The sequence below is a fragment of the Leuciscus leuciscus genome (assembly GCF_965113295.1).
Source record: "Leuciscus leuciscus genome assembly, chromosome: 2".
Lineage (NCBI taxonomy): Eukaryota > Metazoa > Chordata > Actinopteri > Cypriniformes > Leuciscidae > Leuciscus > Leuciscus leuciscus.
In genome coordinates this window covers 51,097,649-51,120,817 of record NC_138726.1, presented here as the reverse complement: position 1 = coordinate 51,120,817, position 23,169 = coordinate 51,097,649, and the positions used below count along the sequence as shown (strand labels likewise).

The 23,169-nt window shown below is 36.6% G+C and overlaps 1 protein-coding gene and 1 long non-coding RNA gene across 3 annotated transcripts; one reads left to right on the top strand and one right to left on the bottom strand.

The window, feature by feature from the left end:
- The first annotated feature begins 1,076 nt into the window (after positions 1-1,076).
- On the top strand, positions 1,077-22,735 carry nectin4a (nectin cell adhesion molecule 4a). Of its 2 annotated transcripts, none has more exons than XM_082155673.1 (11): positions 1,077-1,753; positions 6,383-6,592; positions 7,695-7,862; positions 10,806-11,084; positions 13,121-13,238; positions 15,690-15,841; positions 16,041-16,200; positions 16,300-16,378; positions 16,968-17,024; positions 18,120-18,293; positions 21,378-22,735. In XM_082155673.1, the coding sequence occupies exons 1-11, from the start codon at positions 1,705-1,707 to the stop codon at positions 21,804-21,806; spliced, it is 1,875 nt and encodes a 624-aa protein (XP_082011799.1). In that variant the 5' UTR covers positions 1,077-1,704; the 3' UTR covers positions 21,807-22,735. The 2 variants fall into 2 exon arrangements, with proteins under 2 accessions (XP_082011799.1, XP_082011798.1); XM_082155672.1 differs by having other exon boundaries at positions 1,084-1,753; positions 6,380-6,592.
- Positions 1,763-3,932, bottom strand: LOC309487970. Its single transcript, XR_014201955.1, has 3 exons — positions 2,722-3,932; positions 1,982-2,647; positions 1,763-1,946 (listed from the first exon to the last, which is right to left on the bottom strand). It is a non-coding gene; the product is annotated as an uncharacterized lncRNA (long non-coding RNA).
- Positions 22,736-23,169: the final 434 nt, after the last annotated feature.

Sequence of the window (23,169 nt, the reverse complement as noted above, 5' to 3'; positions counted from 1 at the left end):
TAGTATTAATGTGTTAATAAACTTTTAATTAATTAAAATTAAATTAAAGAGACAGCATCAATGAAACTTGGACATTTAGAGTACTTAATCTAATACATTAATAGACCGACATGATAATCACAGTGTATTTTCTTCATGAGAGCTTTCTTTATCATAAATAACTATTTTCCGACTCAAACCCTCGTTTGTAACGCTATTCCGTTGAACACAGTAAAAGTGCCCGGGGCTTTAACTGTTTTCAGGAGGGAGAACAGGTTTACTGTTTTGGTGCTTGTTTTCCATCAGGACAGGAATGCAACCAGATACAGTACATGACAGTTCAGGTTAGATCCAGATAAATAACCATGTATTTGTGTACATACATGTATGTATTAATGATACATACAAATTATGTCACGCACTTGCAAAAATGAATCAGATATGCTGTCTAGCTCATCCAGCAGGATCTGATTTGATTCCTAAAATCTTATTGGAAACATTACGGTCTGGTTTAAACCAGGCTTGGATTAAACCAGGATTAGGCGTTAGTTAATTAGGACATTTAAGTAGGTTTTATAAACGTGCCTTAGAAAAAAAACATAACTGGTGCGCATCTTCAGACAAAATAATGGCACTGACATATTTTAAGATGTGCCTGTGCAAGTTGCTTTCAGTTAAAACAGCTCAAACATGCATTTTAGTCCTGGATTAGGTTTAAACCTTGCCTGTAAAATCAGGGGGAAATCTTTTAGAACAATATCTTGCTACTGAACCGATAAAAGGGCATTATGATCATTCACTTTATGGAAAAAAAACGAAGTTATATATATGTTCTGAAAAATCTTGTATAAAACCGTTTTTAACAGGATCAATATTTATTTAGAAATATATATTTTTAAGCATTCAATATATATATATATTTATTTAAAAAACGGTGTAATAGGACTGGTGTCTAAGGCATGGTCTATTTCAGACTAAACTGTTTTTCACAAAACATTAGGGCAATAATCTCCAGATATCCACGTGAGCCCGACTATTAAAGATCCCAAGCGATTACGCAATTAGAGAATATTAAACCAGCTGGATTGAATCATCCGATTGGGAAGAAACACCCGGATTAAAAACTGGAAAGTTGAGTTGCGCGTAAGAACATGTGCGCGACTGCGCAATGCAGAACTGCCTTTCCAACAGGTGCCTCTCCTCTCCTGAGAGGTTTTCTCTCTCACAGCTATTACACGCTTTCTCAAACCGAACGTCAGAAGAATAATGGAAATACTCGTTTTTTTCCCCAACATGTCGTAGATCTTAAAATAATTCGAAAACACCTTAAACTGGAGTAAAAACTTTTTTTGTTCGCTCTCTTGAGGATTTACGCACGGAGGAACGTTCACTTTTATGGATATGATCCATAAACATTAATTGATATCGTTTCCTCTTCTTTTTTTCTTTCTTTTTTTGTAGGCTACTTCAAACGAATTAATCGATATATCTCAGATGCTTAACACAGAGTGATTTTGTTTTTCCTGCACTGGATCTCCACAACGTGATCTTCATAATATATGGGAGTCTCCTCTCCTCTTCTCCAACATCTAGGATCGATTGGATTGATTGGGAATAAAACTAGCTCTTGACAGGGACACTGTTTTGGTCTTTTAATAATGACCATCACATTGAGATCGCCAAACTGATAACTTGGGCTCAGGTGAAAGTCTGAACTGGAGGACGATGAAGACAGTTTCATATATTCTTGCTGCGATGATCTTCTGGAACTCAGGTGAGCCATTTCATATGAGCTATAATAAATACATTGCGGGTGCAACTGGAAATATTTTAAAACGTGTTGCAGGATTTGGAGTTAAACTTATTGGAAAAGAACTTCACAACACGTTACGGTTGTCTGATATTACAGGAAGAACTGGTTCTTGTGACAAACTGAGTGATTCAGTGTGACAGACAGGCGCTCCCTGCTCGCGCGCGCGCACACACACACACACACACACACACACACACACACACACACACACATACACACTGTGTGCTATAGGCTACGCAGAGTCTTAAGGAGTGTTTTTTGGGCTGATGAAGTTGTGAGAAGGGTGTGATGAATCTGAGGGTGTTGTCAACGTAACTTACATTGTTGAGTGTTTTCCCGGTATATGAGCTATTCATATACAGCTGTGTGTGTGTTAATTCAGGGTCACTGTGTCTGAGCATGTGAAACCTGATCAATACATTAACACCAGACGCGAGCGACGCGACGCGACAAAAGCAAAGATAACCCATTCAAATAATGCTATGGACGCGACGCGACACATTCCCGCCAGTAAAGTGACGCCCGTTCTATTTCTGACGTAGCTACTTCTGATTCATTTGCAGTGGTCACAATGTAGCGTCAGTGTGGACAGATGGTTTAAGACATTTTCCTGCATCACCATCCTTTGCTGGGCCTTGAACAACAATTTCAGTCATGATTAATTGCCCTCTGACGTTAAGAGTTGAGGGTTAGGACCTTGAACAACATTCCAGTCAACCAATCATTTTGAGATTTGAGATCAATATTGTTTTTTATGATCCTTTTGGTCATTATTTTCTGACATTCAGAACCAGACAGAATTCGTTTTTAATAATTTTAAGGCGCTTAATAATCTGTTTCTCTTGGCAAACAGTCCTATATGACCGATTTCTCAACGCTTGGTAGATATCGAGCTGTAAATAACAATAAACATAATATATTTCTTATACATATATAGACTAATATTATTTTATGATCATTTTGGTCATTATTGTCTGACATTATTTCTGCTTTTTGGACACAATAATGGCTAAATGATCATTATACCCTTCGTTGTTGTTAATGGTTGCACACAATTGATTTTAGCTACATTTAAACAAATGCATTAAGTTGAACTTAATCAATTTTAGTTCAACTTAATGCATTTGTTTAAATGTAACTAAAATCAATTGTGTGCAACCACTTACCATACATTTTTTAAATTAAATTCAACAAATCATTTTAACATAATATATGTAATTTTAATTTTACATAAAGCATGCTACATTATTTTGTCATCTATTCTAGATGATTGCTAGAGAATATTTGGCTGTTAAAAAAATAAAAGTAATTCAAAAACACATTAAATAGGCTACATTACACCATTGTTATTTGTTATTCTTTAGAAATCCATTAAATTATATAATATATCAGGTGACCTAATATTTAAGAACCGATTACAAATTAATAAAGTGTTAATATAAGTAGAAATATCGGCATCATTTTAGATTTGGGAACACATTCATATTCACATTATGAGCCTAGCTGCTTATATGTCTGTTTATTAGTACATATAAAGCACATACATGCCTTATTCTGCATGACCATATTCTACATCCCTTAATCCTATCTCATACCTAAACTTAACTACCCAACTATTAATAAGCAGTAATTAGGAGTTTACTGAGGGAAAACTCCTAGTTAATATGTGTTCCCTAATCTAAAGTGTTACCAAAATATCAGTCAAATGAATTCGATCTGATTTAAGGCGAGTATTAGGCAACAAATAACAACCACTGTAAGGATGCTGACTCAGAAACATGTCATGTTGTGTGACAGTGACAGAGGATGTCAACAAGCATATGTCTGGGAGGCTTTTGCCATTATGTTCATTTTTGTAATCCTCTAGTCTTCGCAAACTGAACAAATGACTGTTGTGGCCTCATGGTCAAGGATCTGACTCAGAAACTATACAATAAAAGGGATTACAGCCCAATCCCGGCCCTGAACTCAGATGCTATTAAGTGTTGAGTTAATAGATGTTTTTTTATTTTTTACTTTTCAACCATGAGTACATATCGAACTGCAAATAACAATAAACAATTTATTTCTTAATCATACGTGAGCCCAATCAACATGATGTCTGCATGACATCATTGTCTGAACTATTTATTTATTTAATATTAACACATTTTATATATATATATATATATATATATATATATATATATATATATATATTATAATGAATATATACATTTTTTATTTTAGTATTTCATTTTTTTTTTTTTATATTAGTGCTGTCAAATCGATTAATCACGATTAATCGCATCTTACATAAAAGTTTGTGTAAGTAGTTCAGCTTATATTCACTCAGCTTTTAAATGTTATGTGTTGAATTGAGTGTTTGCTTATGCTCGTCTGCCACCCAAAAGTAATTAGCCCTGAGACACATAACGAGTTGAACAGCATATCTACCTCTGGCCCAGACTCTTCCAGACATCTGTCTGTCTCTCACCCCTCTTCCATTCTCTTATTTTGTTATCCATATCGACTCCCATGTCTGCTTCTCCTCTCTGTTCTCTGTGCCAGTTCAATAGAGTGTTAAAAAATGAAAGGTTCATGTTACCACCGTATTGAAGGTAACAGATGACCTCAGCCAATGTGGCCCAACTTTCCTTTTACTGCAGGTATGTTTCATGCAGGTATATATCTATTAGAGGTGTTATTTCTATTCTTTATAAAGCCTTACTTGAACCGCATTAAGCTGTATGATAAATGGCATATTGTTTTTTGGTCTAGCCCTTTAAACCCAGGATGTGATGCCACAGCTATCAGTGCTACAAGGAACTTGCTGTGGTGAATTTTTCTTAATATTAAATGCAACACAGAGTAATGCATTGTAATACAACATGCAATATCATAATAAGTCATTTAAATACATAGTTTTACAGCTGAACGTCTAATTCGGGAATGTTGTTGTATATATATATATGTCTACTGGCTACTTTATTAGGTACACCTTGCTAGTAGCGAGTTGGACCCACGTTTGCTTTCAGAACTGCCTTATTTCTTCATGGCACAGATTCAACGAGGTGCTGGAAACATTCCTCAGAGATTTTGACATGATAGCATCACATAGTTACTGCAGATTTATCGGCTGAACATCCGTGATGTGAATCTCCCGTTCCACCACATCTCAAAGCTGCTCTATTGGATTGAGATCTGGTGAATGTGAAGGTAATTTCAATATAGTGAAGTCATTGTTTAAGAAAGCAGTTTGATTTGCTGGAAGTAGTCATCAGAAGATGTGTAGACTGTGGTCATAAAGGGATGGACATGGACATGATCAGCAATAATACTCTGGTAGGCTGTGGCGTTTGTGATGCTCAACTGGTACTAAGGTCCCCAAAAGTGTGCCAAGAAAATATCCTCCACATCATTATTCACCATCACCAGCCTGAATACAAGGCAGGATGATCCACGCACCAAATTCTGACCCGACCATCTGAATGTTGCAGCAGAAATCCAGACTCATCAGACCAGGCAACACTTTTCCAAACTTGAATTGTCCAGTTTTAGAGAGCCGGTGTGAAATGTCTCCTCAGTTTCTGTTCTCAGCTGACAGGAGTGTCACCGGTGTGTGTCTTCTGCTGCTGTTGCTCCTCTGCTTCAAGGTTCGACATGTTGTGTGTTCAGAGATGCTATTCTGAAACCTCGGTTGTAACGAGTGGTTACTTGAACCAGTCTGGTCATTCTCCTCTGACCTCTGACATCAACAAGGCATTTTCCCCCACAGAACTGCTGCTCACTGGATATTTTCTGACCATTCTCTGTTAACCCTAGAGATGTCTGTGTGTGAAAATCCCCGTAGATGAACAGTTTCTGAAATACTCAGAGCAGCCCGTCTGGCACTATTAACTATGCCATGGTCAAAATCACTTAAATCACCTTTCTTCCCCATTCTGATGCTCAGTTTCAACTTCAGCGGATCGTCTTGACCTAGGCTGAATCCGAAATCGCCCCCTATACCCTCAAATAGGGCGTTATTTGTGGGGACAGCTATTTGTAGTGGTGTCCGAAACCATAGTGGGGGCACTTATTTAATCCCACATTGCACTGCAATAACGATTGTACAAGCGATGTACCCTCAGCGGCTGTACGAATTCGCTCACTCCTTTTCATTCACTCCTTCAAGTGAACAGCATTAGTGGACTAACGTAGGGAATAGTGAATGAGGGTTTAGTGGGCGATTTCGGATTCAGCCCATGTCCACTTGCACTGAGCTGCTGCCATGTGATTGGCTGATTAGAAATTTGCATAAACGAGCAGTTGGAAAGGTGTATCTAATAAAGCGGCCTGTGTGTATCACATAATATTAAAAAAATAAAAAATATAATCACTGCTGTTCCACAAAATCTTGCACTGTTTATGGTTAAAACATAAATAAATATAATTAAAATGATGTGCTTTCCAACCAAAGTATAATTATATATAATATGTTTATCAAACAACTTCCAACATGGCTCATCCAATTGAATTTGTTTCTTTTATCATGTTGCTGTTGGCAGAATTGTGTTAAGCATCTGATCATGTCTAACGCCGCTACTCTATCTTTCTCTCTTTTAGCAGCCTGTGAAAGTGGAGAACAACAACCATTTCTTGAGCCCTCTAAGACCCCCTGGGATCTGCAGTCTTTGGCAGAGGAGGAAACACGTTTACCCTGTCGATTCAATGTGTCGGACAGTGTGATTCAGGTGGTACAGGTGACGTGGATTCGACAGAACTCAAATGGAGGTGAAGAACAGATTATCACTGTTCATTTCAGTGAAGGACAGACAGGTAAAACAAACTCTTTTTTTTCTTTTACATCACAGATATCAAAACTCCAATTGTTAAACTTTTTTTGTAACAATTAAAGGGTTAGTTCACCCAAAAATTCTGTCAGTAATTACTCACCCTCATGTTGTTCCAACCCCGTAAGACCTTCGTTCATCTTCGAAACACAAATAACTCGAGGCCCATAGAGAAGGAAATGAATAGTGGAATAAAGTCGTTATTTTTGTGTTTTTTTTGCGCACAAAAAGTATTCTCGTCGCTTTATACACTTAAGATTGAGCCACTGTAGTCACTTGGACTATATTAACGATCTATTTAATAACTTTTCTGGGCCAGCAAGTTTCAGTCCCTTAGAAGCCTATGGAGGAGTGAGATAGCTCTCAGATTTAATAAAAAATATCTTAATTTGTGTTCCGAAGATGAACGAAGGTCTTACGGGGTTGGAACAACATGAGGGTGAGTAATTACTGACAGAATTTTCATTTTTGGGTGAACTAACCCTTTAATAGACCCTTCCCTTTTACTAATATCATTATCACCAAATAATGTATTTTTTCATTAAAATTACAATGGTGCATCAGGGTGTTCATTGGTTACTTGTTTAAAAATATGACAATACGTTTAAAAGTTTACTCTGAGAACATGGGTTCAAGTAATATATCTCTCTACACTCTTAAAGATAAAGATTCTTTATTGGCATTTGTGTTTCCATGAAGAACCTTTAACGTCCAAGGAATCTTTCCATTGCACAAAAGGTTCTTTATACTGGAAAAAGGCTTTAGTTTATAAAATGTTCTCCAAACTAATGCATTTTGCATTCATTTACATTGAATCGTTAAGGAAAAGTTTTTTTTTAAGTTTTTTTTTTTTTAAATTGACTTACAATTCACTTTTGTAAAGAAACATGCATTTTACAACAACTTATAATACAGGAGCCAACAGAGCAGAATATTGCTTCTTAATTTTCATTTTCATAATGTTTTTTTGTGTGTGTGTTCATCATTCTTTGATGTATGTGTAACAAAACTGTCGCAAAACCAAATCTTACTGTCATATGGTGGATGTGACAAACACATTTAATTCTCTTTCTATTCCCCTCTCACAGAAAACCCTGCATATTCAACGCGTGTGCGATTCGAGACCAACAACCCAATAGCAGACTCTGCTCTGATTATTATGCGCACAAGTTCTGCAGATGAGGGCAAATACACCTGCAAAGTCGCCACCTTCCCCTCTGGAAACTTTGAGACAGAGATTTCCCTCACAGTGTGGAGTAAGTTCATTTAATCAGTGCTATGGGCAAACAAAAGACAACCAACTTTTGTCATGCAAAACTTAAAGTAATTAATAATTACTAGCTACAAATGACATCTTCAAGAGTGTAATTGGATTACTTTACTAATTACTCTGTCTAAAAAGTATTGCATTACTAAAAGTCCCCCCCTGTAGTCAATCATTTTATCCCTTAAAACTCACCTTGTAAACCTTGATCACCAAAATTACATATTTAAAAGTTTTTTCCTTGAAATAATTCCTTCGTGCCTTAAAATAGCTTGTATGTTACTCTACACCCTTGCCTCATTTAGTATACGTGGTTCTATGAATATGCAAATTAGCCCCGCCTCCACTCACTCACATCAGCGATTCATTCGTTGACGATCACACGTTGACATGATTGATTACAAGGTAGTTTGTGACACCAGACATTTCAAACTGCGTCTTTGAGACTGTCTTTGGTTCACTGCAGGTTTAAAAAGAAAATACTCAGCAATGGTGTTGACTTATGAATTTGTACATGGTTTGTCTTAAAGCATATTAAAAACACCATATAGACATATAAACATTAAAAGCTTGATTGTCACCCCAGGGGAACTTTAACAAGATGTCTATCCTTGAACAACACAAGGATAGACATGAAACTGCACTTTTAATTCTTTCAAATAAATAATATAAAGTTGCTAGCCTGACTAACGTCAGACCAAGTCTCATTGAGACTTGGTCTGGGAACCACATGTTCATTATCTCGTATTTGAGGCATGGTTTACGAATGCCCAGAGCCGTTTATTGGGCGCTATGATGTCTATTAAATGCGCCTGTACGTAGCTCATAGCCAATCGTTTTAATTATACCAGATGACGCATGTAGAGCGACAGAAATTCGACGAGGAAAAAGACGATGGGTCAAAGATTTATTTGTACACGATGGCGTTTAGCGAATATTACCGTTTGTGCAAGATAAACATGAGGGTAGAAGGTATCGTCGAGTCTGATGCCATGTTGGATCCATAGATATAAACAACCTGCTTTGGTGTCGTCATCGTCTTGCTGCTCCCTCCCCGTTCTGTGATTGGTTCCCTTTTTCAGGGGAAAATCTGGTCCATGGTGTCCAGGCTGCCTAGCAGCGTGAATAAAATCGTGCTGCGAGCAAGGCAGCATGGGGAAACCCAGGCTATAAAGTTGCATAAATTATTCTTAAACTGACCAAAGTATTTAAAGGGAGAAGGTTACATTGAAAACGTATATTTAACATTAGACGTTAAAAATGTTGATGTTAAATCCACTATTGTTTTATATAGAATTTTTCTATTGTCTGGATCAACATGTTTGTTGATCCTGGAACATCATTCCAATCAACCAATCAGATTTGAGGGACAAGTTTACAAAGCTTCCAATCAACCAATCAGATTTGAGGGACAAGTTTACAAGGCGCTTCCAATCAACCAATCAGATCTGAGGGGCAAGTTTACAATTTATGTCAAGTTTAGGCTTACAACCAGGGTTAGGCGCTTCTACATCAGTGTTGTTCACCATCATTTCCCTCTGATTTTAGGGATAACTTATGGGTATGGTTGGGGTTAGGGGTTAGGACTACATTTTCGGACAGGAATGTTGTTCCAACAAAATATTTTGATGTCCATGTCTTACTTGGAAAAATCACGGTGACTTACAGTATTTAATAAAATCACATCAGAATTAACTGTAATTAAATTACTGAAAAATTAAGAGTAATCCCTTACTTTACTTTTTCAAGGGAAAAGTAATTAAATGATAAATTACTTAGTAATGCATTACACCCAACACTGATATTGGTACATTTTGGAAGATCACTTTAAACCAACTTTTGATTTCAGACATTCACTCCGGTCCACATTGTATTATTCCGGTTAAGAACTGCCCACTTAGGGTACGTTTACACGACAACGATATGCTTAAAACTGAGTTTTTCCTTTGAGTTTTCCCGCGCACAGACGACACCATTGTCAAAACGATCCCCATTCACACGGATCCGCGAAAACGACTAAAAACGCTGTATTCTGCTGCCAGGCCATTAGATGGCGATAAAACGCTATAGATTGAACACGTAATACGGATGCGCATGACGTCATTGTTTTTAGAGATTTGCGTTTTCAACTAAACACCATTTTAAAACGTTTTATGGATTTTGGCCATTCATTTACACGACAACGCCGTTTTGGGTGCCTGAAAAAGCAAACTTTTGAAAACGAGTTTCAAAGTGCAAGTTTTTGAAAACGGTCTCTGTGTAAACAACAAAAACGTGAATCTGTGAAAACGATGACATCATGCACATGCGTATTACGTGTTCAGTCTGTAGTGTTTCATCGCCATCTAATGGCCTGGCAGCAGAATACAGCGTTTTTAGTCGTTTTCGCGGATTCGTGTGAATTGGGATCGTTTTGACAATGGCGTCGTCTGTACGTGGAAAACTCAGTTTTAAGCATATGGTTGTCGTGTAAACGTACCCTTAGATTAGACAGAACTGATTGGAGTCTTATGTATATGCAAAGCCCTGCAGCAGTTAGAGATTTTTTTAACATAACTCTTGTCATTTCATTCACCACCCCTTTCATATACCTAGACAACCCTTTAACCACAAGGCTAGCACTGCTTTTATGTATACAGTTACTGTTCTCAGAATAACACACAAGTATGTCAATGGAAGTGATGATGGAGGTATTGACATGAAAGTGTTCACAGTTGCTGCGATTATATGATCGTACAATAGATGCTGCTTTCTCCTTCAGAAGTATTTTTATGATTGTGTTCAAGCACACTGTTAGAAACAGGGAAGCAAACAGGGATATTTTATAATTCTTAAAAATCAGACGCTGATGTAATCTGCTATAATATATAACAAAAGACACTGGATCTATTTTTTTATTTGACATTTCTTATTTATTTGTCATTTTATTTCACAGCTAAACCCATCACTTCCCTTCAAGACTTCGTCCTGATTGAGGGCCAGACTTTCCGTCCGGCTGCCACATGCCGTTCGATGGCTAAGCCAATGGCAGGCCTCTCCTGGGACACGGATCTCTCGGGTCGGAGCCAGAACCTTAGTTTGGATGGTATGGTGGCCTCGATCCAGTTTTCCCTCCACCCTCTCCGGAGCATGAACGGACGGAAGCTGGACTGTCTGGTCTGGCATCCATCTCAAAACGGCCCGCTGAGGATCGCCAATAAACTTACAGTGCACTGTGAGTCTTAATCTCTTACATTGTTCTGAAAATGTTCACTAGTGTAAATACTGAAACTACTGTATAACGGGAGAATCTTACAAAGAAATGCCTGGGTCATAATTCCATCCTTGAATCAAAAAAAAAGAAAAAAAATGAATAAAGAATGCAAAATAAAAATGCTTAAAAATGTTATTGCATAAACATTTTAGCCTATTTATGTGGCACTCTTTCCTCCTTGATTTTTTATATTACTGTAATAAAAAAATCATAAGACGCTAATGGAAATCATCCTGTTGAAACACAATACATTTTTAATTAAAATCAGCATAAATTTAATTAATTCAGTACTAATACTTCCATTTATATTTTCAATAGTACTTTACAAATAAATGTACTTCTATACACAATTTTGAAATGTATATAATTCAATCATATATCACTTTGAATTTAAATAAATTCCCCCAATAATAATTGTAAAAAGAACGTTTTTAAAATGACCACTAAACTAAAAATTAATATCACTTTATTTAAAATATAATGTCCTAATTTTTAAGAAATATTATACTGACATTACTAAAATTGTTCTTGATTTGATTTTTTTTCTCCCCATATTATTCATTAGTGTTGCTGTTTATTCAACGTTTATTCATTTTGGCATTCCTTAAATTATTTTGATGTCCAATCACTTTTTACTTACCAGTGCAAACCACTTGCCAGGTTATACACACAAGCTGTGTACATTTACTTCAAAATAACTTTAATGTTGTCCTTACTGCAGAATGATTGATAAGTATATGAATCATTCTGCAGTAAGGACAACATTAAAGTTGTCACATGTGTGTTGTTTCACACATCAATCTTTATTACATCGCTGTCTGTATGTGACTCAGAATGATTGTGAATTTTACAATGTGAACCTAAGACTCCTTTCCTGTTTACTGCGCTTGTGAAATTTAAATATGATGAAACTTTCGTTTTACCTTTTTATGTCTACAGATGTTATTTCCTTTATATGTGTTCTGACCTGTGGACATCTGTTTATTGTCTTAATCGATACTATGACAACATTGTTATTCTCTGATTCATCACTACTTGAGCTACAGTCATTAAGACATTTTTGCTTTGGGTGACTGGAGGAAAACTGAGTAACAGTAGAAAATCCTGTCATTTACTCACCATCATGTCTTTAGAAACCCATTCTTACTTCTGTGGAACTCAACAGGAGAATACTTAAGAATGTCCTGGTTGTTGGTTTGTTTTTTGTTTCCCCCATTTAAATTAAAATGAATGGGAATTGAGTCTGAACTTTCCAATGAATCCATCATTCAGTTCATCTGAATGATTCATTCACAAACTGGACGATTCGACTTACTGACTCTGGTTGCAGCCGTTAACATCTCACTAGAATTAAAAAATGGCATTGTATTTGCTTCCCTATTGCTTCATATACCGCTTCTCGAATGAGGAAAAAACCTTAGGGCGGGACTTGATTTTGTCCATCGGAAATTGATTGGATGGTTGTGGTTTGCTATTGGTGGATCTCATGTGAGTGACAGGTTGCCCCGCCCTCATCTGAGAAAAGAAGAGACGTCGCTGCAAGAGGGAGGGGAATTTATTTTAATTAAAGCTTATGAGGTCACATGAATTTTAAAAAGCTGATGTGCATGGACAAATCATTTATAATCAGCTTTAAAGCTGCGGTCCTCATTCTTTAAGTGTATAATTGCATGGAGAAAAACAAAAAAAACAACAACAACCAGGACTTAATTCCAAAATTTCTCCTTTTGTTTTCCACAGAAGAAAGAAATGTGGGTTTGGAACCCATTGCTTTAATTTAATTGCACAAAATTGTGATAATTCAAACATATGCGTGTTTCATAATGCCAATATTAGGGTTTGTACTGTGTCAACAACAGAGAGGATCAGGTGAACTTATTGGTCAAATGGGAAGTTCATCACAAGTTCAAACAAGAGGCTGAAAAGTGAATTAGACACACCTAATTGTGAGACCTTTTTTTGTGTGTGTGTGTGTGTGTGTGTGTGTGTGTGTACAGACCCTCCTAATGCACTGATATCTGGCTACGAGGACAGCTGGCATGCTGAAATGCAAGGTGCAACGCTACAGTGCAATGGCGAAGGAAATCCAAAACCTGACCGATTCAACTGGACGAGGTAAGACTTTCCGTCTACATGTCTTTCACCTGTATCTGTCAATCTGTTTGTTTGTCTTCCTGACAGCCTGTCTTGTCAGTTTAATTCTGTTTCGGTTGGCTTCTCTATCAGCATGCCAGAGTAATCTGTAGGTGTGGACGAGAAAGGTTATGGCCTAAATTCATGAGCGAATCTATAATCTAGTCGATCAGAAATGAAGGTTGTTAGGAAGTAATACTGACACTGAGAGGTCACTGAAATACACAACAGTTTTTTGCATTCGTGAACAAGTCTGTGGTCAAATTAGTCACAATCACACACCTATTTTTTGGCATTTTTCGGTACGAGTGACTAAGGGGGTGTAGACACCGACGTTTAGATGATCACGCAATTCCTGAGACAAACATTCTCTGGTTTTCTCCTCAACGCCTACAGTGGGGAAACCTGTTCTCGGGCTGCTCGGTGTGAATGCAAAGTAAATGAAGTAACTGTGGCCTGGTGTCGTGTTGCAACTTGTGCGGCAAACAGACAAGAGTGCATTTTCACACGGAGGGAGAGAGCGCGGGGGTGAGACGAGGCTGGTGGGGGAGATGGAGTGAATTTATGACGACGATGTCGGGAATATTTGCCTGCGTGTATGTGTGTCATGGGATGAGTGTTACTACTGTCCTCATGCAAAACACACTGCGCTCTATAAAAACATACTGCAACATATAGTTCCTGGTATAAACTGTGGACAAAGTTCTTATTGTCTACAGAGTGTCCATTTGTGATATTAGCTGAATAAAGGCTTATGAACTTTTAAAAAGTGGGGAAATCGCTTCCCATATAAAATCAAACTAAATAAAGTGGATGCAAACATAGTGTGCTTGACAAACTACACTGACAATAAATTGATGTAGAAAGAATTTTCACTTACATTTAAAAAATAATTGCACATTTTTGACAAGTTAGAAAGACTTAATTAGTATTGGGAACACTTTATTTTGATGGTCCACATTAGACATTCTATAAGTAACTTTGCAACTACATGTCAACTAGCAGTCATTAGAGTATTAGTGGACCGTAATTAATATCTCAGCTTCAGACGTCACTCCCACGGACCGCTGGCTGAGCGTCTGATGCATAATGCACACTTAACTGGAAACACTTCAGGATTTGCGAAGTCGTCTTCTGATTGGCTGAATTCTACGTCCGGGAGACGCGTGTGTCGCTTAATATCTGCAAGTCTCGGGTAGCCAGAGCTTTAGACTCGACGAATTTCATTGGTCAAGGACCGCCCAGAGGCCGTCTGACTGACATGTAAAGCAACCAATCACAGTTTGTTTTGTGTCGAGTCATGTTTAGGGGCGTGAACGTTTACCTGCAAACGAATGAGAGTTAATTGACATGTAGTTGCACTTTAAGTTAACTTGTAGTTAGTAGAATGTCTAAAGTGGATCCCCGAAATTAAGTGCCACCTTAGTATTTTCTTGTGAAACATACTCAATTACAAAAATCTGATTTATTTACAGCTTCGAAAAACCTTTTTCGAAAAACAAGATGCCGAGATGCATCTTGCCGAGCCGTCACTTCATGTCCAATGTAAAAAACTGAATCCTGAAGCAAAACCAGTTGTAATCACTGCCTAACACATTAGTTTGTGTGTTCTTAACTGAATACATGATGTTAACTAACCACATGACATTTATTATATTATAGCTGCATGTTATATTGCTGTATTAATACTTCCTTATCGAAAGATTGAAATTAGCATTTTGTGTAAAGCTGCTTTCTGGTCATCTGTATTGTGAAAAGTGCTATAAAATTTTAATTGACAAACTATTGAATTGAACTACTGCTTTATCCCACTGTATGAATTCAGTTGAAGTCATCATGAAATAAAAATTGACAGTTATTATTTTTTTTATGGAAAATTACAATATTTATTATGATTTTCCCAACACATCATGTGCCCTTGTCATTTTTAATTAAAATAACTTCCCCTCCCTCTTACATCGACATCTCTTCTCTTCTCTGATGATGTGTTTACTGGCGTTAGGGCGGGGCAACCTGTCACTCACATGAGATCGACCAATAGCAAACCACAACAATCTAATGATCCAATCCCGCACTATATATTTTTTTGGTCATTGGAGAAAACGCTTCACTCTGATACATCACAATAATAAAGAAAAGACTATCGCAACTTCAGTTTTATGATGACTTTAACTTATGCTAATTCAAAGACAATATGGTGGATATTTTCACTGACAATATGATGGACAAAAATAAAATTGCATAAAAAATATTATGGAAAAATAAAATTGCTGATGAACCGAAAGTGATACAAGGTTGATATTTATGAAATAATGAAGCATTAATAATTGACTGTATGTGCTGAATCCTTCAGTATAGGTGACCAAAGCATTCTGTTGTTTTCGATGCCTGGTTTTTATATGGGGATTGATTTGTATTTCGTTGTCTACACAGGAAAGGTGAAGCTCTACCAGAGGGTGTGACGGTGGACGGTGGCACTCTGAGCTTTTCTCGGCCCCTTCTCCTGACAGATCAAGGGGATTACATCTGCACCACCACCAATCTGGTGGGATCCGGAAAAGCTGAGATTTCAATAAGTATATCAGGTGTGTATTCATGTTGAAGTGCAATGCACAGTGCTGTCATCTAGTGAAAATATTATGCAACTGCGTGTCTCATAACCCATTAAAAATAAAGGAGTAGTTCATCCAAATATCCAAATACTGTCATAATTTACTCAGCCTTATGTCATTCCCAACCTGTATGTTTTTTGTTTTAAGTAGTTTTTTTGCCTGTTTCTTTCAGAGATGTCTCCGAAGGAAACATCCGTGAACTACTTGCTGATGATTAGTGTTGCCGGTGTTGCTGCAGCGGTCGTTCTCACTCTGATCGTAATAATCATTTCTGTAAACCGCCACTATAAACGCAAGAATCAACAACTGGCCTTAGAGCTGAATGAAAAAAAGTAAGAAGTCTTTCTTTCTGAACACGGAATAGTTTACGTGAGTGGTCTGAATATGAGAGTTCCTGTACTTCAATCTGTCTGTTTCACTTTCTTTATAAGGGAGGAGATCAGCACTCTGTCAAGACAAGCCTCGTTTAGAAGAGTGAACTCTTCACGAAACACAGACGAAAGATACTCGGTAATAAATCCATATACACACACTTTTCAAACAATCTATGTTGTTAAAAGCGCTATATAAATGAAGGTGACTTGACTTTAAAAAAACATGTTTATTGATCATTTGGTTTGGGATTTTATTTCCTATGCTCACCAAGGCTGCATTTATTTAATAAAAAATATAGTAAAAACAGCAATATGGTTAGATATTAAAAGAGCTGTTTTCTAGTTTTGTATATTTTAATTTAAAATGTAATTTATTTTTGTGAAGGCAAGAAGGCATCATTACTCTATTAGTCTTCAGTATCACATGATCCTTCAGAAATTATTTTAATTCGCTGATTTAACGCTCAAAAAATGTTATATAATAATAATTTATATAATTTTATATAAATATCAAGTAATGTCAATTATTATTTTAGTGGAAACTGAAATATTTTTTTTCAGGCTTTTTTGAACACCATTGAAGTGTGTGTATATTTAATATATAAATATATTTATATCTGACTTTAGTATCTAATTATCTTTTGGGGCAAATGTATATATGTTAACAAGGATGTATATTATATCACCCTTTCTCTCATTTTGCTGTCTCTTTCTTCTTTTAAAAGGAGGAAAATCATCCTTTAAGAGTTGAAGGGACGATACGCACAAGTCTCTCCTCACTGGTTCGTCTCTCTTTTCATGTTTAAAAAAAAAAACGCTCTTATGCATTTACCAGTCACGCTCTGCAGTTGTTTGATATGATATATATACAGTACAGGCCAAAAGTTTGGAAACATTACTATTTTTTATGTTTTTGAAAGAAGTTTCTTCTGCTCATCAAGCCTGCATTTATTTGATAAAAAATACAGAAAAAAAAATGTAATATTGTGATATATTATAACAATTTAAAATAATTGGTTTTCAATTTATTATACTTTAAATGATCATTTATTTCTGTGATGCAAAGCTGAATTTTCAGCATCATTACTCCAGTCTATCACATGATCTTTTAGAAATCATTCTAATATGATGATTCATTATCAAAGTTGGAAACAGTTCTGCTGCTTAATATTTTTTCATAACCTGTGATACTTTTTTAGGATACTTTGATGAATAAAAATAAAATAAAAAAAGAAGCAGCAAATGTTTTAAAAATAGAAATCTTTTGTAACAACAATATTCTCTACTGATCAGTCATTTGGGGTCAGTAATTTTTTTTCTTTCTTTTTTTTTGAATTAAATCAATACTTTTATTCAGCAAGGATGTGTTAAATTGATCAAAAGTGATAGTAAAGAAGATTTATATTATTAGAAAATATTTTTTATTTTGAATAAATGCAGTTCTTTTTAACCTTTTATTCATCAAATATATTAGGCAGCAGAACTGTGTCCAACACTCATAATGAATCAGAATATTAGAATGATTTCTAAAGGATCATGTGACAGACTGGAGTAATGATCCTGAAAATTCAGCTTTGCATCACAGAAATAAATGATAATTTAAAGTATAATAAATTGAAAACCAATTATTTTAAATTGTAATAATAGATCACAATATTACATTTTTTTCTGTATTTTTTATCTAATAAATGCAGGCTTGATGAGCAGAAGAAACTTCTTTCAAAAACATTAAAAATTGTAATGTTTCCAAACTTTTGACCTGTACTGTATATATAAATGCAGAATAATACAGTCTTAATTGTCGTCACAAGCATATTGCTTGTGTTGTGTTTTCCTCTCATAAAACCGATAAAACCCCTAAACGTTTACTTTCACAGGATCGTCCTCGCTCCAGGGATAGTCGTTCCACGCTGGGAGGGATGGACTCACTCGGTCGCCCTGCAATTTTTAACACGTCCAGACGAGGTCGAGACAAACTGATCGAGAGATCTGATAGAGAATCCGTTCGAATGATGATGGAGTCTTATGAAGAGGACAGTAACATGTCACAGGTATGAGATGCGTTTCAGGAGTCTGCTCTGCATGTGTGGTTGACAGTAGCAGCCGTTGCTATGTTTCACATGTTTCACTTGAAACGGGTGTCGTAACAGAAGGGACCTCCGCTTGCGCTCGTAAAAGAGCCCCGTTCCCCGGCATCATGCAACACACAGACCATGGGTGGAAATTAATGGGGGCTTTGAGCAAAAATGCACCAAAAATGAATAAAAATGCATCCAAAATCTAAGATATGGTGGAAAAAAAATCTGTCTAACTTCTTGTTTTTAATATCTATAAGCAATACCACACGAGCAAGAGTGCTGTTTGTCCCGAATCTCAGCACATTTGCAAATGTTATATTGATTTTATACAGTCCAATAAACAAGAAGGTAATATTAGTTGTCTTACATTTGTCTGTTTTTGCTCTATTTTGCCAAATAAAATAGTTTCCAACAAATCCACAATATTAGAGCCATTGCGTCTCCAAGAAACACAGTGATGTTTCGTTACTGAATGAATCCGCGAACAAATTTTTGAACAAATCGGTCTAATAAATGATTGAACGACTCGCTCGTTAAAGGACAAGTTCGGTATTTTACACTTAAAGCCCTGTTTACAGATCGTATCTGATGAAATAGAACGGTTAAGATTAAAATTTGGACACATGCTGCTGTCCCGAGAATTTTAGGTTTATTTCGCTTCCCCCCCACCCCCACAATGGTTGTCTATATGCACTGGAAGATTCCGTCCTAAAAACACATTAAACTTTCGTTTACAAAGACGTGAAACTCACCGAGTGGTCAGGGGTGTTCACTGATATGTTCCATCAAAAATCGCTGAAAAAGATGCATTCCAACAGGTTTTATCGTAGTTTTTGTCCAACTCCATTGACTTAATAGGACGTGCTGTGAGACCGCAGCACCTTTACGATATTACTCCGCCGCTTCTTCTTCTGCTTCTTCTGTGTATTCAATGAAATGCCCGTGGTTTGCTTGCAATTGGCAAAGGTGCATTATCGCCACCAACTGGGCTGGAGTGTCTATTATTCAAGCTCTCAACGGAAGAATCACGGGTGTGACGCGTTTGGCAAAATAGGTCCACAAAAGCGAAATAAACCTAAAATTCTCGGGACAGGAGCATGTGTCCAAATTTTTATCTTAACCGTTCTATTTCATCAGATACGATCTGTAAACAGGGCTTTAAGTGTAAAATACCGAACTTGTCCTTTAAGGCAGTGGCTGGGGCTGAAATATTAAAAATGCTGCCTTCAGAGGATGCTTTCAAAGTTAGGAAGGCATCAAGGCATATCCGAATCCGAAGTGTAAGCTTCACTTCCTGTCTCCTGCAATACCTTCATCTGATTGATTGTTGAAGGCAGCATAGATGTGTCCTTCGCTGCCTTTGATATCCCACAATCCTGTGCCCTCCATTCCATGACAGTTAAAATAAATATAGTGTTTGAGAGTCAGTTGGGGTGTAAATGTACGTTTTTGACCAACTTTTCCACTTTTGATGTCATTTCTAGCATAAAATGAATATTGTAGTAATTAAATATTCGCTTAGTTATCACCAAAGCTCACTCTATTTTGTTGTAGGTCATTAAACCGTTATGCTGCCTCAGAAGTTAAGCTTTCAAAAGCCTGAAATCAGTTTTGTGAGGTACGTTTGTGCGCAAACGCCTGCAAAGTCATTGCCTGATAGGCCAGCGAGGCAACAAGCCAGCTTCCTAAGTTTTCGGATACAGACAGTCACTTGCTTTGTCCCTGAATGAATCAGCCGTAATGAATCAGCCGTTTTGAACAAATCATTTGACTGAACGACTGGATGACTCACTCGCTGACTTTTTCTTTGAAACGGCCTCTGGTGGTTGATGTATGCCACTTTCCACAAATAGAGCTTCAATTTGTTAAAAAAATTATAATAATTCAGAAAATGGTCAGTAAATGTGCTTAACCTTCATGAAGAAAATGTTCATGCACCTCAGATGGTTAAAATAATCTTAAATTACATTTAGATAAATATACAGTTTCACCTTTACATGATGCAATTTTTTGTTTAAACTCCAAATCCCGTCCAATACCTTCCTCCGACGCCAAACTTTTGAATTGTCTAGATTAACAAAAATGGTAAAAAATTTCTTACAATAACTTTGGTAACAAGTTTTAACAAAAAAAAGTCAACAACGCAATTGTGGAAAAAATGAAATGAGAATATAAAATGAATTGTTGGAGAACTGTTACTACAGTAAAACTGTGGTACCTTGGTATTAGCCACCCACCACCCTACATTTGTTATGGTTAAAACTAGCCTTTTTTTCATGATTTGTTCATTTTATGTTAGATACTATTTTATCTACAACATCTACTGTAATAGATGCCTTTAATTCTTTAAAAACAGTAACAGGACACCAAAATGTACCATAATTATATTAAGCCCTTTTATAGCATTTTACCCTAAATTCCATACAAATACTCTAATAATAAAAAAAATTAAAAAAAACATTTTATTGTATATGTGACCCTGGACCACAAAACCAGTCACATGGGTAATTTTTTTGAAATTGAGATTTATATATCACATGAAAGCTGAATAAATAAGCTTTCCATTGATGTACAGTATGGTTTGTTAGGATATGACAATATTTGGCAGAGATACAACTATTTGAAAATCTGGAATCTGAGGGTGCAAAAAAAATCTAAACATTGAGAAAATCGCCTTTAAAGTTGTCCATTTATGTTCACGATTGTGCTGCATTCACTCACAAAAATAAATGTTTTATATATTTACGGTAAGAAATTTACTAAATATCTTCATGGAACATGATCTTTACTTAATATCCTAATGATTTTTGGCATAAAAGAAAAATCAATAATTTTGACCCATACAATGTATTTTGTTTGGCTATTGCCACAAATACTGTATAACAGTGCAACATGTGACTGGTTTTGTGATCCAGGGTCACATATGATCTGATAAATCTAGCACTTAATGCTTTAGTATTTTTGAACTGTTTAGTAATGCTAACACAATTATGCTCTATCAAATACATGTGCATGTAAAAATTGCACCTAATAACTATTTACAATTTTGCTATACAGGAAACCCAACTTCACCCTCCCCTCCACCCCTCTTCTTATTCAATGGACCAGGCCGTCGAAATGGTTCGATCCCGGAACGGCAGTGCCATTCTCCTGGCAGAGGGGAGGCCGCAATCAGGAGGAGGCAGCAGAGGGCATCACTCACCTTTAGTGTCCACCTACCCGACTCTTACAGACGAAGAGGAAGAAGATTCTGTTAGCCCTGCGGATTCAGGAGTCCACAGAGGTTTAAGGGAGCATGATGCTTTTGAGAACGGCAGCAGCGAGACGGCGAGTTCACAGATATCTGAGGCGCTATCCAACCATTTTGAGCGCACTAATGGCACGCTACGACCCAAGTCGAAACCCAATAACATCCTGCTCCCGGCCAACACGACACTTTTCCTCTCACCGCATAGCCCATCTATCCAGAAAGCTCAGATCGTTTAGAGTGTTTGTTTGGAAGCGTCTTGCATTAGAAGAGAGTTGAATTTATCGCCATTTAAACTCAGTTGATGTTACAGGAGGATGTGCTATTCTGTAAATTCACTCTTCCAAGGGCTGTCTTGACAATAACTAACCCATAAAAATGGATTTGTTATGTGAACTTTTATATGAGTACATTCCCAAGATGGTAAAAACATGGACAGAACTATCAGGCCATCCACATCCAAACTCAAACCTGAAAAACAATACCAGCATTACTCACATAGTTCCTCAAATAGTTGCATAATCCGGTGTGTATTCTGGAACTGGGACGACTGAGCATTATGGGACACAGCGTGTGTTTCAGGTACAGGTTAACTGGAGACCACTGGAGTTGAGCTGCACTGTGTGACCAGGGAATGGAATTAAGATCTTTTTTGATTATTATTGCAACATAAGGCTTCACTTGAATTACTGTTGAGGGAGAAAATACTACATGAACTGTTTTCTGGTCATCCTTCACTGTGACTTTTTGACCGTAATGTCTGTAATCCAAAAAGATATCAAATGGTGTTTTGAAATATTTTTTTATGCGTCTTTTGTGTATTTTGACTGGAAACTGCCCAGAGCATGAATAGTATTATGAAGTACTGCATTACCATATTTTAAGAATGACTCCTGCGTGTTCACAAAATGTCACTATCATGGCAGGAGTGACACTGTCTTTGTTTACAACATTTATACTTCATTATGTACTAAAGCTTTAAATGTAATTAGTTTTAATAAGCAGGTAGTGTTACCGTAAGCTCCTTGAGGTACTCCTGTGATCTTTCTATCTAACAAAATATAAAGCCATAAATGGGTCTTGATGGTAAGTAACTTTGGTGTGTTCAGTTCACTACATTGTATGAGGGTGGCGTTAATGACCGGTTATTAAATCAACCCTAATTATACTGCATGTATCCATGTTAGATTAATTTCAGAAAACACAATGTTGAATCAGGACATCATTGTTGGGTACTTTTCAGCCGACACCTGAACAGCACAATCTGAGGTGTGGTGATTCATCTAGAAAAATGTACCATAATTTCCACCAAAACACTGCAATAAAACAGTGGATACTTTGAGATTAGCCACCACCATTTTAAAAAATGAGGAAGAAAGAATGGAACCTTATATATATTAATTTAGTATGTTAGTAACAGGAAGACAGGGCAGCTCCTCCCCTTTAAAAAAATAGCCAATAGTGTTTAGTTTATATCACAGCTCGGCTGTGATTTCCCCCTATACTCTTAACAGTTGACCCTAATCTTCTAAATATCGCTTTAAAATACAGCATTCAGGGCAGAATTCAAATAGTCTTGATGTGTTTCATATCCGCTTATGA